Genomic DNA, 14,804 nt, shown 5'->3' with positions numbered 1-14,804 from the left:
TTTTTTCAGTAAGTTTGGGCGGCATTGCATGCATTGATATACCTCTATTTTTTGTCCTACCTTTCCTCGCTATCTCATCATCCCTACCATTGGTAGCGTTGTCATTGCGCATCAGATTGCATTAGACTGCCCGGAGATACCCCTTGCATATAAATTGGCACACTTGGCATCGCATACTCTGTCTTCAGTTTTCATGTTACAAAGTTTTGGATTACACTGCACAAAGCAATCTTCGTTATGCATTTTTCATCCCGAAGATAGAGAGTTCGATTATTTATTGTCAATACGAGTCAACACCTATTCCACATATCAAAGAACCGCTCAGAAACCACCAATAGACCGAAGAATACGTATATAAAGCTGAGCCCAGTAACCCCATACCGCCATTCCACGCTGCATACACTGCATATCCCTTGCGCGGGAACGTCATCCCCCCAGCTTGCCCTAAGCCTTCGGGGTAACGACACTACCACATGCAATTGCTCACCCCCTTGCGTAGTTTATAAGGTTACCGAAGTTCGACCGCCATACTGTCGGTTCGCCTTTTCCAGGATGTAGTCAGCTTAAATTCAGCAGCGCTTTGATTCGCGTTGCGTAGTGTGGCTTTGTTTTCTGGACCCCGGTAGGCTTGGATTGTTTGTCTCGATGGGGTTGGAGTTGAAGAAAGTCCGGTTTCCTGGCTGAAGGTTGTCGTTGGTGGAGATTGCCATCGAGCTCGTGCGAGATTAATATTAAGAGTTCAAACATTGAGACCAAGTACTGTGGTGGATGAGCAAACTGGTGCACTGCGAGCCAATTGGCGGCATTTTTCCGTCTCAGTAAACGGCCAATGGGGTGTAGCATCTCAGACTGTAATATTGGAGATCTGTAAAGGATGAGAAGGCTGGTCGGTTGGTTCTTACTGATTATTTCCAAGCCATATGATATGGAATGGCGTATTTCGTACGGTTTGTGACACAAAGGGTTTCAAGAAGGGCTTAAAATACAAAAAAAAAATCAGACACTCAGTGAACTAGAAAAAAAGAATTAATAAATGCGTCTTCCCATAGTAGCAGTACATATATTCGTCCACAGGCTCTCTCCTATATGCAAACAGTAGGAACGTCTATATACCTATATTTCCTTATATCAAGTATCATGCCATGCAACCGCTCGGAGAATGCCACCAACGCCGGACCGTGATGAGATAATTTAAATGATGCAAGGGACCTAATGACACAGGGTAATCCACTGGTTAACGATCTCTTCCATATCGTGGGCAATGCCCCACTGAGATATGAGACAGCGGAACAGCTTCTGCATTGAATTCATCTCATAAAGCAGGTTCCTCACGGCTCCTAGTCCAGGTGGTGAGTCTGTGTGGCCTTCTTCAACAAAGCGCCTTGTTTCGGAGCCAGTAGATGCCCGACTACTGTCACAACCTATGTTCAAATCGGCATGCGAAAGAAGCGCGTCCTGCCAAGCAATAGTCCGTGGGAGGTGGATTGTTGCCACTCCGGCGAGCGAGAACACGACATAGATTGTCACTGCCGCGAAGAGGGAGCTTGGCATATGAATTACATGAGCTCGTCCTCGTGGAAGTTGTTCGATGATATCCTGAATCGCAATAGCATGCAGCAAAGCACGACGTGCATCAGGCGTGTAGACCCACTTCGTCATATCAAACCCGGGCTTAACTGTTCGAGAGCCTCCGGATACATGTTGCGCAATGTCGTAGCAGGAACAGACATGCCTACAAAGAACGGTCGAGTTAATCATAGTATCGAGGCATATAGTATGCCAACGGAGAAGAACTTCGAGCCGTTCTTCGGCGGAAAGGTGAATGCTCATGGAGACGGTCTCATGCACTTGAGCCAGAGCTCTTCTCACATCCGAACGCCCTGGGACACCCACAGCTACAAGGTCACTCTCGTCCGAGTCTGATACCAGAGACTGTAGGCCTTCAAGAATGACCCGAAGGGAGAAGGCAGAAAGCTGATAATCCAGAGGCCGAAAGCTACTAACTGGAGGGAAAAGAGAACGGAAGACCAATCGAAAGGATGGTTGGTCGAACCGTTGAGAGCGCATATGTGCCAGCCATTCATCCACGTTGCTGGCATCAAATGCAGCTTCACTGCTAGGGAGAATAAGGGGATTAGCAACATGGCGCGTCGATGTACCGTCACCTGACATCTGTGCAACAAGACCGTCAAGAACATGATACGCAAGCAATGCACGCTGTTGGATCTCTCGTGCAGCCCATGTTCGCCATTGACGCTCTTTCTCTTCCATTGATGCGTTGGGGAATGGCAAGCTCTCCACGGAAAAGGGTTCGCTATCTAACATGCCGCAATGCCGGGCCCAGAGGAATCCGAGTGGACGGAAGACTTGACTCGTGGTGCGAATGAGTCTATTCTGTAGTAGTAAAGGTAAGTTCAAGTACAAAAACAAGCCTGTGGTGTGGTGACAGCGAACCTTGGATAGGGCACCATATATCTGACCGAGGAGGGCAGTGATAAGAAGCTGGACGCCTTTACATGCATCATAGGGGCCACGATGCGTGATTAACGATTGCCACTACGTAGGCGTAAGTATGGCCAAGATTTCCAAGGGAAAAAGGAGACATACCGAGGTAGCAACAGCAGTATGTGCCAGCCGCCATAACGCTTCCCCCTACAATATCGTTAACGATCTTGTGGTTCTTTCTACGACCAGGACAGCTTACTTTTGCAACTGCATCTTTTGGGCCCAGGTACAAGGAACCCAAAGCCATCGCATTTAGAAGAAGTGGATGGGTGCACTCCCGAAAAACGAACGTAGCCCGATGTAAGATGGGGAATGTTGGAATGAACCGTACAAAAAACATGTGCAAGCATTCATCCAGAAACACAGATGTGATTGACGTTGCTTTGATTGCCGCTGTCACACTGGAGGACTGGTGGAGATAAAATGTTAGCATTGCTTCGGAGGCATAGTAGCGCTCGGAAGATCTTACAGAGCTTGCCACCATTTCTGTGACATCTCGTACAGCCTGGTGACTACCACCCGAAGGGATTGTGCCTATTGACGAGCTACGATCGTCGAACGAATTCGGGGACCCAAAGCTCATTGAGTTCACATCTTGGACTACGGGTGGGAATGGCAGTGCTCCCAAAGGCATCTGCCATTGATCTGTTGTGTCTGATGACATGATACTTTGGAACAGGCTCTCTGAATCGGGCCATATCAGCGTAAAATCAAGATCGGAAGCTGCATGTTGCAAGCCAGAGTTTTGTTCGGGCTGTGAAGTATCCCATGTCTGACTTGGTGCAGGCACTGTTGAAGCGGCATCTACGGGGGCTTTCGTGGTGTCCCATGGCGGGAGAGCCTCGAGAGAAGTTGGCTGGGGGATCTCGTGTACATGCTGCCCTCGAGAGGGCTTAGTGTTGGCTGCAGCACGAACGTGTAATTTCTCATGGCGCGCAAGAGCGTCTTGGCGGGCGAAAGGTCGACGACATTCTTTGCAAACGAATGGCTTGGCTCCCGTATCTTGAGTATTGATACCCTGGTCAGCTTCCCAATCGTATAGCTTTAGGGGCTAGGGCAGATGGCGATCGGGAATCCCGCCCAAATAGCACGGCACAAATCACGGCATAATGGCTATATCTTACGGCAACGTTCATGTCTCTAAGTGCCGACATTAGCAATGTCTCCACCGAAAGGGAATGAGATACGGATCAAATACCCTCAGATGCTCAGCCTTCGAGAAGGCTTTCTGGCAGACTCGACACACCAATGCTTTCATGGTTAACGTCGTAGTGCTTTGGAGGATCAATAGAAGCAACGACCGCAGGTTAAGTCGAATGAATCAGTATCATTACGATCACCCTCTGAGTTTATGCATAAGGGTAGCGAGTTCGGGGACTGGACTTGTCATTGACGAGTGGGTCGTGGGGAGTATGTAAAGGAGCCTTTTCGAGAGTGAATTGTGGGGCGGTGGCAATGGGACGGTTTGCTTGGCACGTGAGGATAGCCTGCTCAATCTGGCTTAGTCGTTGAAGAGCATTCCAGACTGGAGTCCAATTGACCAATCTTCAGACTCCCATTGCATGGCTAACTCCAAAATACTTATCCATCTCCGAGTCTGCCGTGGCCCGTACGGCGTACACAGTACCCGTAACGAGCCGGAGAGTTTTGATTTGTATGGGACCGCGTATCCCCTGGGGTTTTCGGGATCCTCAATCGGCTATCTCAATAACGCCCCCCGGTGAGCTGCGAATTTGGTTCATCCAATGGACTAACACTGGATTATCCGAGCATGACAAAAAAGACTGACCATTGTCGCTCCTATGAGTCGATAGTATTATGAAATCATACTCCGCATAACTCCACACAGAGGATGGATTGGTCAATCTCTGCCCTTACCCCAGGCGAGAGTGCCCACCCCAATGCAGAAATGATAGGCCCGATACCCCGGCCGCGTGAGTTTGCGTGGGACTGTCCAATCCCTAACTCTTCGGTTAGAGTCTGCTGCCTGTAGACATATGTGAATAACGGGTTATCCGCATCCTCGTGGACTATTTTGGAACCCCTCTTCCTCGTTACACCCATTTTCATCCATTCTAACCCTGGAGGCCCTTAGTTGCAGAAAGGTTGAGCCCTCTACTCAGATTAACAAAGATTCAAGTTTAACCCCGGCTGTGCCCCTATTCAGGAGCTCATCCAACATGACTGCGTCAATGGAGATGCAGAGGCCTCATCAAAATGACGACGTCCAAGATGCCACTCAGCCGGGGAAAGTGGATGTGGACTTTGTAGAGAGCACGGCGGGAGCCATCCCTACAAGTTATTCCGATATCGTGGAATCTCGCATTTCAAAAGCACACAGAGACTACCTGTTGGAGCGTCACGGCACACTAGAACTCGATCCCATCCCTAGCATGGATCCAGCAGATCCGTACAACTGGCCGTCCTGGAAGGTTAGTACTCACTTTTGCCTCAAATAATGCTTTTGAGCAACGAGATGTTGCATGAACTCTTCTGGACCGGTGACTGACTAGCTTTGAATCTATGCAGAAACTGGCCAATCTAGTTTTGGTAGCTATTCACGCATGTATGGGTACCTTTGCTGCTGCTGGTATCATTCCAGCTTATGCAACGTAAGAGGGCATCTTGAATCAGCCATTTAGGGTTCCATTTTCACTAACAGATAGTAAACAGGATTGCGGAGGAGTACAACGTTACCGTCCAGAAAGCGAGTTATCTGACATCGCTCCAGATCGCCATCTTGGGCGGGGCCCCGCTGTTCTGGAAGCCCATGTCTAATCGCTATGGACGTCGTCCCATCTTCCTTATCTCCCTGATGTGCAGTCTAGTATGTAATGTGGGGTGTGCAAAAAGCACAGACTATGCATCAACTGCCGCCTGTAGAGCTTTGCAAGCATTTTTCATCTCTCCAGCGTCTGGTAAGACAGATTTCTGATCTGATCTCGGAAGCATTTGAGCTGACAATCATATTAAGCTATTGGAAGTGCTGTTGTGATGGAGACCTATTTTAAGAGAGACCGTGCCAAGTACATGGGTGTATGGACACTGTTGGTCACCTTGGGAATTCCCCTCGGTCCATTTATCTTTGGTTTTGTCGCATATCGGGCAGGCTACGTGTGGATCTACTGGGTCCTAGCAATAGTTCGTCTACCACCCTGATACACGCTCGTGCTGACAGCCATTCGCTAACAAAATTTCATCGATCAGGTCAACGGTGTCCAGTTCGTCTTGTATCTCTTCTTGGGCCCAGAAACTCGGTATGTTGGCAGCAATGTCAACCCCAACCAAGCTGCGTGGAAGAGAGAGTATCTTTCACTCCGTCGAATCGACCCGACTCCCTTCTCGTGGTGGGAGTTCGTTAAGCCTCTTACCATGGTTATGTATCCCTCTGTTATGATCCCAGCCGCGGCGTACGCAATGGTTTTCTTATTGAGCAACGTGTTGGCGACCGTTGAAGTACCAGAACTACTCCAGGAAAAGTTCGAGCTGAACACCGAGCAACTCGGTATGCAGTTCCTGGGTCCCATTATCGGCTCCGTCATTGGCGAGCAATTAGGAGGTAGACTATCGGACCTCTGGATGAACACACGAGCAAAGAAGATCCAGCGGAAACCCGAGCCAGAGCACCGTCTGTGGCTCAGCTACATTGGCTTCATCTGTTCCATTGTAGGTCTGATCGTCTTCCTGGTGTGCACTCAGGAATCTGCATCAGGCCACTGGAACGTAGCACCTATCATCGGTATCGCTATTGGAGCTGCCGGCAACCAGATTGTAACCACCGTCCTTATCACGTACGCCGTGGACTGCTATCCCACCGAAGCTGCCAGTGTCGGAGTGTGTATCACGTTCGTTCGACAGATCTGGGGTTTCTTAGGGCCGTTTTGGTAAGTCGAAAAAGGGTCACGTCGCGATTTAGGAGTGCAATAGCTAACGAAGCTCAGGTTTCCGCCTATGTTTGAATCGGTCGGTGTGGCCGCAAGTGCGGGTGTTGGGTGCGCTCTCCTCGTGGGTGTCAGTGTTATTCCGACTCTCTGCCTCCACTTCATGGGTCGGAGATGGCGTCCAGATATCAATGCATGAATCTAAGGTTAGCGTTTTGCTCAATAGATGACTCGGTCAAGCGGACAGAATGGTGTATTAGAATATAGAATAGGAGTCTTTGGGATCGAACAAGACTGTATATATGGGTTAGATAGAAGTAGAATAGAATAACATTGGCAACATTAAGAATATGAACAGTTTGGAGTCAGGAACAAGATAAACAAAAAAAAATTCAAAGTGAAGATACAAAAAGGGATAAAAGAAAAGCCCCAGCTTGGATTGATTTCTTTATATACTCTTAGCAAATCGATAGCTATCTAAGAATTTTCGCTGCCCGAGTCATCGAGCCGATATCATACAATCGGGAAAGCGAAATCACACCACGCGTTTTAGTCTCCTAACTGTCCCGTGGCCGGTCGGCTGCCCGAAGCTACAATAATATTAAGGAGCTTCATCGGAACAGCAACTCGGCATAGTAACTTCATATTATTTATCATGAATTTTATCTTCATAATGGCATCAAGTTATCTCTATAATCTCGTTACTATAACTAATGTGGCTACAATATAGCAGAAAATATCAGTAGAGTACATATACTAATTGCAAATGCTGTCGCATAAGGCAATGAGTGTACCAAGTAGATGTGCCTTACTCTGATTCGAGCACTTGAGGCGGAGATGTTTTACTCCGCCTAGGGTAAAGTCATATCCCAGACTTCTGCATGCCTGCAAGATTGAAAGTGGGGACCTATCAGAAGTAGTTAGCGTGTCTTATTAATCTGGTGTGTGGGGACTTGTATGTGGGGAGTTTTCTTGTTCGATGTCTTCATGCTTCGTAAATGCTTATCCTATGCTTGTCATTGAGGCTAAAGTATGATCTGTAAAGCATACATTGCACAGTCTTGCGAGGCAAATCCATGTTAATTTACATAAACTTCTTCCTAAGCTTTACAGACTGCTAGGACACCATAGACTTTCTCAGTAATAGTTTGCTGGATTACCAGCCATATTCCCAACCCTTCGCCAAGGCACAAAACTGCAACCTGCAGGTAAAAAATGTAAATCGTCAGCGTCAGCTAGCCAGCTTCCCTTTCATCCAGATTCCAATGATGGCCGTGATTCTGGTCATGGTTAGCAGATGAAGCTTACAGTAATTGAATAAGGGTGGTGAACCTTTATCCGCCAAAGACGTGTGGACCACTTGGTGTCGATCTGTCGTCGTCCTCATACAGGACTTGTGCTTATCTTTCGTTCCTTTCAAGTCGACATGGGTTTTCAAACTCTTATTCGTGCGGTTCGCGTCGATCATGTCTTCTGTCGATTAGCTACCGATGTCTAGATGGGTCACTAGCAACCTACCTTATTGATCGTCGCAGTGAGATGTACTAGAAGATAGTGACCACGCGTACGTCAGACACAACCGATTCAACGGTGCGATTGCCATCTTGCATTATCTGCGCCACGGATGTAGGATCTTGGAGGCACTTGAAGTCTTTTCTCTTGAACAGCCCCGACGAAGCCTCATTATCGAGCATGTGTTCTTCATACGCGACCCATTCCGCAGCAGATTCAAGGCAAATACGGTGGATGGTGTCCCCGTTGAACCAACGGAATAAGGTGTAAACAAGCGGGACGTTGTTCAGCCACGCAACATTGATTGTGGCGTACCTCTCCCGGTATTCAAGAGGCAACTCGGCGCCCAGCATAGCCATCTGACCATGGGGGCAGATTCGAACGGAGTCGATCATGATAACGGTATCTTCCAACGATTTGACCCTTGACAGGTAGGACAGCGCAACTTTTCTCACAGTCTCCGGCCAGCCAAAGGCAGCAGCCAGTCGCACCCAGTCCCTCAGAGCTTGGAAATAGGTCTCATCGCACTCGCATGGTGTATGGCCCTCGCAGAAGACCGGCTTGATCGGGAATGGGAAGGCAGACATCGTGGAGTATCACAAGTGCAGATTAGTTGAAGGAAATTCACAAAGGAGTCAGGCAGCTATGCAATGTAGTGAAAGGAAAAAGGTTCGCGATCAATGTTCCACGAGATATGAGGAGAAAGGAATAATGGTTGTGTTGCTCGCAACATCGCTTATTCATTCTACTCAGGTTTATATTCACTTGTTGATCTCTTTTCTGACAAAAGGTGCAAGTGAATGTTCTTGTATTGTTGCGAGCTACATCTTTGCCCATGACACACTTTCTAGGCTGACAACGTCATATGTCTCTATCACATCATACTTATGTGTACCATTTTGTCATATCTGTATGGCTCTTTTCCTGCGTCATCTTTTGATGGTTTACAAATAGACATTGGGTTCAGTCCCTTGCGCAACAACATCTCATAGTGGAATCACTTTCTCCCTTAAGAGCCACGTAAGGTTATCAAGCTTGATTATCTTGCAGTCCTCACTTAGGAAGTGTTTGTAGGTAACTGCTTTTTTCTCCGGGTTTACACATACTGACCTTTACAAGAGCTCAAAGCCAGGTCTCGTCCAGCGGCGTCTCAGAGTCACTCCCTGAAGTATATTATCATAGAGTCTCATTCAACTATATATCAAGGCTTATTCTCTAAAAGGCATATCCGTCTCTTGTAGCTCGACCGAAAGGCTAAGTCTACTAGCTGGTGATTACCACTAAGTTTGCCCTGTAATATAATATTCGGGAAGCCCTTAATAGCAGCCTATCTAACTGCTCCATTACGAAAGATTATAATAAATCCTCAGTTACAAAGGATTTTCTAGATAAGAGTTTCTATTATAGCTATATTAAGTATCAGGATGAATTAATCTTCTTTGATATGATAAATGAATTAGAAAAAAAATTCAATATATAAAAAACCGAGAAACTTATTAAGAAATATTAAATTATCTCAAAAGAAAAAGATTACTATAAATTGTTTTATTCTCTATGTACCAAAATTTGTCGACTATAATTATATAAGGCTGCGAATATTCTAGTACTGTATACTTATTTCATTCTATCTTACAATATTTCTTCGTACTACAACTTATGGAAGAGCATACGTGGACCGAGCCGTTGAACTCCCACAAGTTTCAAAGCTATGCTGTGAAGACGAGAATATGTACAGAGCAGTTTTATGCATTTCTATTTTTCTAAATAGTCGCGGTGCGCCCTACTGAGTCTCAACTACAGCTTCATTTCTGGTTTTCAATCTTTGTCACCAGGGTTCCGACGTGAGGAAGCAATTCAACGGCGAACTCATCTCCATCCTTCAAGAACTCCTTAGGGTTCTTTGCAGCTCCCACGCCAGGCGGAGTTCCAGTCAAGATAATAGTTCCTGCTGGCAGAGTTGTTCCCTGAGACAAAAAGCTGACGAGCTTGGGCACGCTGAATATCAAGTCCCTATTCAAGATTTGTTAGCCTTCAAGTAAACCTATCGCTGGCTACCGGGGCTTTCATACGTTAGAGGACAATCCTGCAGCACTTTTCCGTTCTTCAGGCCGCGGATCTGGAATTTGCTGGCATCCGGGAACAGTGCCGCAGAAACGAGGGTCGGACCTAATGAGATTACCCGCGTCAGTCAGTTCATCACAAGATAGAAAAGTTTTTATATGAGGTTCACTGACCGATCGGGCACGAGGTGTCGAATCCCTTGGAGAAACACCATTGACTCTGGTTCATCTGTGACGTGCGGCTTGAAACATCGTTTGCTGCCGTGTAGCCAAGGACATAGTCCAGTGCATCAGCCTCGCTAACATCCTTCGCATCGCGACCAATAACAATAACCATTTCGGACTCATAGTCGCCCGTGTTATCAACCTGTGTGATCTTAGGAAGAATGGTTGGCGCAGGCCATGGGTCCGAGAGGGCTGTCGGTGGCTTAATGAACAAAGTTGGAACATCTGGGATAGAGAGTTTCATCTCGGCGGCGTGAGAGGTATACTACCGGAGCAATTTGTCAATTGCGACTCTGAAGAAGGGGTGTTTGACAGTGTCGCAAAGCGAGAACTTACGTTCAGCCCAATACATCTGATCGATCCGACCTCATTTTGCGACAGAGGGGAGAGAATCCGGCTGATGATCTCAGTGGACTCTGTCTTCTGGCCTGGGTTAAGGACGGATGCTCCAGTGAATGGTCGCACTGAGACTTCCTTGCCCTGGTAAAGAGCCAATCCGACATCAAGTTGCGCATCTACCGGCTCGCCGATCAGAACCTTAGACGGGTTCGACTTAGGGACAAAGCGCACAAGGCCTATCGCGTGTTAGAAAGAGATCAGTATAGCTGTTGTATGGTTGGGTTTTCATCACTTACGCGAGAAGGTCGATGCGATTTTAGACATGGTTCTAGTTATTGCTGGTGTGTGATAAGTGTAATCGAGGCAGAGATGCGATTAACACGTTTAGGTAGGAATTGGAACTTTCCAAAGTTTGCCTTGGGGGAGATGTTCGCGATCACGGACTATTTCTACCCCGATATCGATGCGCGTTTGCGACCGATTGTGACGTTTGGCGGGGTTAAGTGGGGAGGGCAAGAACAAACCAACGGGCCAACCGTCCCCAGCTCTATCAAAGTCGATGAAAAGGCCACCGATGTACGGAGTATCCAGGCTTCTCTAAACAGCGAAGTACCTGATTCGGCAGAGATTCTTTGTTCGGATAAAGTCCGGGGGGCGAACACCCACGACTTCCCCACGATTCGATTGTGGGGAAGTTCTCAGCGCCGGATGTCGGCCGGCTGCTCAAGGAACTTCTTCATTTAAAAGCTGATAGTCCACCAGATAAAGTGATTGAGTTATTTGAGTAAATCAATAATATTATTTCCACGAAGTCTATCATAATGTCTGCCCCTAAAGGACCTTTCCGTCTTGTCACTGTCAACACTGCTCCAGAGAGAGCCAAGCGGCTTATCGGCCGGATGGTCGAGGCTCTCAAGGACCGTTATACCATCATCTACGAGGCTAACTGCGAGAGTGAGTAGCTCTACGAAAAAAAGAAAAAAAAAATATGTGACACACTATTAACAATTTTATAGCAATTGATGAAGTCGAACCCAAAGTGAAGGAATTTATGCCTGATGTTCTGGTAGGAATCCCTGTCGTTTTGAGTCCCTGCCGGACTCTCAAGCTGGGAGATGAGTTAGAAGACTAATGGGCCTATAGTTCAGTGCTTCTATGTGGACCGCTGAGGAGGCGCAACGAATTCACTCCATCGCGAGGGAGATCAGACCTGACATTAAGACCCACGCCATCCCCGAAGGATTGCAAGTTAAATACGGTCCTGACGCTATCGTTGATCATCTCCTCGAGGTAGTCCCACCTCTTTTGGATGCTTAAGGCACTCAACCACAGTATGTACTAGTTAGTAGGTAGCCGTCTCTTATTCAGCAGTCCTGATGGTCTGCCTCACCTCAACGCAATAATTCCCACTTCAGCGCAAAATTTGAAGCTATTCAAGTTCCTATACAACATCGCCTTGAGTATTTATCCAATAAGGTAGTTTAGGGCCTTCCTTATCCACCTGACTAGCTTCTGTATTAGGTAGATCCCCTGTATCTGCCTGTTGGAGTTAGTATAGGAAGAAGCAGAAAGGTCAGGTGATGTTTAAATTAGGTATAGTCATAGGTTGCTGAACTGAGTTCTCGGTTAAGCGGGAACTAGTTGCGCGAATCAGCATCTTTCTACGGTAACAAATATGTAAAGTGACTAAAAATATCACGGGACACGGCCTACCTAAGCATTGTTTTCCTACTTCCAATAAATTATTTTGAAAGGCTATCACATAATTATAAGCGTCAGTTTTGTCCTTTTCTCTTTCAGAGCTGTTCACCTTCGAGCCCTTCCCGGGCAGATTGCCAAGCTTACTACCGTACCGTACACTGGTAGTTCAATAACTCCATCGATTACTAGTAGTACTTTTGCAGCACCTCCGTACTGTATGATTGGTAGATGGTTAGGTATGGTGGAGCTAGATGGATTTGATTTTCTTATATCTTTTAACATAGCAGTCATGTAAGTAGCTAGAGTGAATTGAGTTCTCTGAATGATCCCACCAAATTGAGTATTCTACAAGTCCTTTGAGGGCTCTATACCAACCATTTCAGTGCTATCTCCGTATGTGGCTTCACAATAGCTCTAAAGAATAATCCTTTGGGTGCTACTAGCAGCCCTCATGTAACCGGCTATCGTCATCCTATGATATTCCACAAGACTAAAAGGCCAAATAATTCTGAATCGACGATTCAGAATGCCCTGGTCAGACCTGTATAGCTTCCCGCCGTTATAGCTTGGTCCCACCAAACGATCTTAAGGTGGGAGGGAGTTGGGGCTTTGGAAAGGCTATGTTTTGCCGGAGCCAATGATTTTCACTCTGTATGTTCTTGCACAGTGACGATGTGACATGATAAACATATAAAAAGTTTATTATCCAAAAATAGAGTCCAAGAATGTCTAGCCATTGCTTACCCTCACTTACACATGCCCGAAAAGGTTTTATCTTGTTTCTCGTTAGATATCTTCAAGTTTTACCTTTCTATTCTCAGAAAGCAAACTCTCAAGGAAATATGTTTTAGGTTATTGACACTATATTGGTATTTTGCCAATGCCACCGTTACAGCTTGTATCAAGCTACCAATCTGTGGAAAGCCCCATACAATAAAAGGTGCTATAATTCACAGAGTAAGTCGCATTATAGAGTCAAGACATCGATAATATAGTGTGTTCGGCGATGATAAACTTCCCCGAAATGATCGGCGGTCGGAATCGGCCTAAACCTGCTTAGTCACCGTACTATCGCGCTCTTACAGGAAATGCGCGATGACTTCAAATCGCAAGCTTCATCCAAGATTAAATACAATTGACTTTATATAATAATGTTGCCATTCCGTGTGACCCTCCGGGGTACATCTAGTATCCGCGCATTTTCAACATCCCGGGTGCTCCGGAATGACTTGTCTTATCAGGTTTTCGGCCCTGAAAAAGACGAAACAAGTCAGAGTCCAATTGTTTTCCTGCACGGGCTCTTCGGCTCTAAGCAGAACAACAGGAGTATCAGCAAGTATGTTAGATCAGATTATCTAAAACACTGCTATTGCCGTCTATGGGCGACTTCAATGTAGACTAACAGGGATAATTAGAGCGTTGGCACGTGATTTGAAGCGTGAGGTCTTTATCCTGGTATGTTTTCATCCGGTGATATACCGAAGCGAGAGGGTTCATGTGCTTATGTCAATGGCATTATTAGGATCTCCGGAATCATGGCCAGTCTTTCCACTCCAAGGAGCACACGTACAGCGCGATGGCAGAAGATGTCGTCAACTTCATCCATCAGCAGAAGCTGAACAAGTGTGTCTTGATAGGTCATTCCATGTATGAAAATCGCCCGTCTTTTTCAGCATTCCGATCATGATTCGAGTGACTATTCTAACTGTACAAGGGGCGCAAAAACCGCGATGACGGTCGCACTCGACTCTCCCAATTTGATCTCGGCGCTTATCCCCGTCGACAACGCCCCGGTCAATGCTCCGCTGAAGAGTGACTTTGGCAAATACGTCCGAGGCATGCAACAGATCGAAGCCCAGAATGTAGCGAAGCAGTCTGATGCAGATAAGATTCTTAAAGATTATGAAGAAGTAAGTAGTCCTGTTCATAATGCTGGGGTTGTGTTAACCGCAGTATTCCACAAATTCCAGTCCCTTCCTATCCGCCAATTCCTCTTGACCAACCTAGTTCGTGGGGACCATGGAGCTATGAAGTTCCGTGTCCCTGTTTCGATCTTGGGAGACGCCTTGAGTGAAATGGCTAATTTTCCTTATGCTGAGTCTAGCTCCGCCACGTATGACGGTCCGACGCTGTTTGTTAGGGGCACAAAGAGCAGATACGTCAGTGACGATACAATCCCTGCGATTAAGAAATTTTTTCCCAAAGCCCAGATAGCCGATGTAGAAGCTGGGCACTGGCTCATTTCGGAAAATCCTGAAGCTTTTAGACAAAGTGAGTACTGATTTGGGGACCAGTTGTTATGTATGACAGTTTGACTGACGGTAATTACTTCAGAGGTTGTTACATTTTTGCAAGAAACACCTTAAAAATATGTATTAATAGAATTAAGTATGGCCTGTTGGATATGTACGAACTCCCTACCTACCTGGAGCCGAAGAATAAAAAATTTTCAAGAATTAGTCCATCCAACTGATGAATAAACGAAACAAAGAAGGTCGACTTCAGTAACAGAATGTATCCAGCGGTATTCACAATACATAAAATTTGATCTCATCATTATCGTAATCAAGTTCCGGTGTCC

At 46.4% G+C, this 14,804-nt stretch overlaps 7 protein-coding genes across 7 annotated transcripts; 4 read left to right on the top strand and 3 right to left on the bottom strand.

Annotated features, from left to right (window-relative positions):
• Nucleotides 1–35: 35 nt before the first annotated feature.
• On the bottom strand, nt 36–3,641 carry F9C07_2249729 (C2H2 type zinc finger domain protein; the record flags this gene model as incomplete). Its single annotated transcript, XM_071510062.1, has 6 exons — nt 36–2,394; nt 2,455–2,556; nt 2,608–2,652; nt 2,705–2,914; nt 2,975–3,556; nt 3,630–3,641. 6 exons carry the CDS (start codon nt 3,639–3,641, stop codon nt 1,210–1,212), a joined length of 2,136 nt encoding a protein of 711 aa, XP_071365687.1. The 3' UTR covers nt 36–1,209.
• A 1,044-nt stretch (nt 3,642–4,685) lies between these two features.
• On the top strand, nt 4,686–6,585 carry F9C07_2199619 (major facilitator superfamily domain-containing protein; the record flags this gene model as incomplete). Its single annotated transcript, XM_041288513.1, has 6 exons — nt 4,686–4,937; nt 5,035–5,117; nt 5,179–5,423; nt 5,480–5,646; nt 5,713–6,389; nt 6,447–6,585. The coding sequence occupies 6 exons, from the start codon at nt 4,686–4,688 to the stop codon at nt 6,583–6,585; spliced, it is 1,563 nt and encodes a 520-aa protein (XP_041141039.1).
• A 1,345-nt stretch (nt 6,586–7,930) lies between these two features.
• Nucleotides 7,931–8,485, bottom strand: F9C07_891 (uncharacterized protein; the record flags this gene model as incomplete). Its single annotated transcript, XM_041284184.1, has 1 exon — nt 7,931–8,485. One exon carries the CDS (start codon nt 8,483–8,485, stop codon nt 7,931–7,933), a length of 555 nt encoding a protein of 184 aa, XP_041141040.1.
• A 1,215-nt stretch (nt 8,486–9,700) lies between these two features.
• On the bottom strand, nt 9,701–10,846 carry F9C07_890 (2-keto-4-pentenoate hydratase; the record flags this gene model as incomplete). Its single annotated transcript, XM_041288530.1, has 5 exons — nt 9,701–9,908; nt 9,968–10,064; nt 10,133–10,448; nt 10,520–10,758; nt 10,819–10,846. 5 exons carry the CDS (start codon nt 10,844–10,846, stop codon nt 9,701–9,703), a joined length of 888 nt encoding a protein of 295 aa, XP_041141041.1.
• Nucleotides 10,847–10,948: 102 nt separating this feature from the next.
• Nucleotides 10,949–11,266, top strand: F9C07_889 (uncharacterized protein; the record flags this gene model as incomplete). Its single annotated transcript, XM_071511836.1, has 1 exon — nt 10,949–11,266. The coding sequence occupies one exon, from the start codon at nt 10,949–10,951 to the stop codon at nt 11,264–11,266; it is 318 nt and encodes a 105-aa protein (XP_071365686.1).
• Nucleotides 11,267–11,343: 77 nt separating this feature from the next.
• On the top strand, nt 11,344–11,839 carry F9C07_888 (uncharacterized protein; the record flags this gene model as incomplete). The annotated part of the gene is made up of 3 exons (XM_041284181.1): nt 11,344–11,476; nt 11,539–11,588; nt 11,666–11,839. The coding sequence occupies 3 exons, from the start codon at nt 11,344–11,346 to the stop codon at nt 11,837–11,839; spliced, it is 357 nt and encodes a 118-aa protein (XP_041141042.1).
• A 1,105-nt stretch (nt 11,840–12,944) lies between these two features.
• On the top strand, nt 12,945–14,804 carry F9C07_1058271 (alpha/beta fold family hydrolase). The gene is made up of 5 exons (XM_071507447.1): nt 12,945–13,559; nt 13,639–13,678; nt 13,746–13,870; nt 13,938–14,494; nt 14,558–14,804. The coding sequence occupies exons 1-5, from the start codon at nt 13,375–13,377 to the stop codon at nt 14,587–14,589; spliced, it is 939 nt and encodes a 312-aa protein (XP_071365685.1). The 5' UTR covers nt 12,945–13,374; the 3' UTR covers nt 14,590–14,804.

The sequence above is a fragment of the Aspergillus flavus genome, chromosome 1 (assembly GCF_009017415.1).
Source record: "Aspergillus flavus chromosome 1, complete sequence".
Taxonomy (NCBI): domain Eukaryota; kingdom Fungi; phylum Ascomycota; class Eurotiomycetes; order Eurotiales; family Aspergillaceae; genus Aspergillus; species Aspergillus flavus.
This window is presented reverse-complemented; position numbering and strand designations above follow the sequence as displayed.

Coding starts and splice junctions, on each gene's coding strand:
- F9C07_1058271 (XM_071507447.1), top strand. CDS start 13,375: ATGTTGCCATTCCGTGTGACCCTCCGGGGTACATCTAGTATCCGCGCA. Junction 13,560..13,638: donor AACAACAGGAGTATCAGCAA/GTATGTTAGATC, acceptor AGGGATAATTAG/AGCGTTGGCACGTGATTTGA. Junction 13,871..13,937: donor GTCTTGATAGGTCATTCCAT/GTATGAAAATCG, acceptor TAACTGTACAAG/GGGCGCAAAAACCGCGATGA.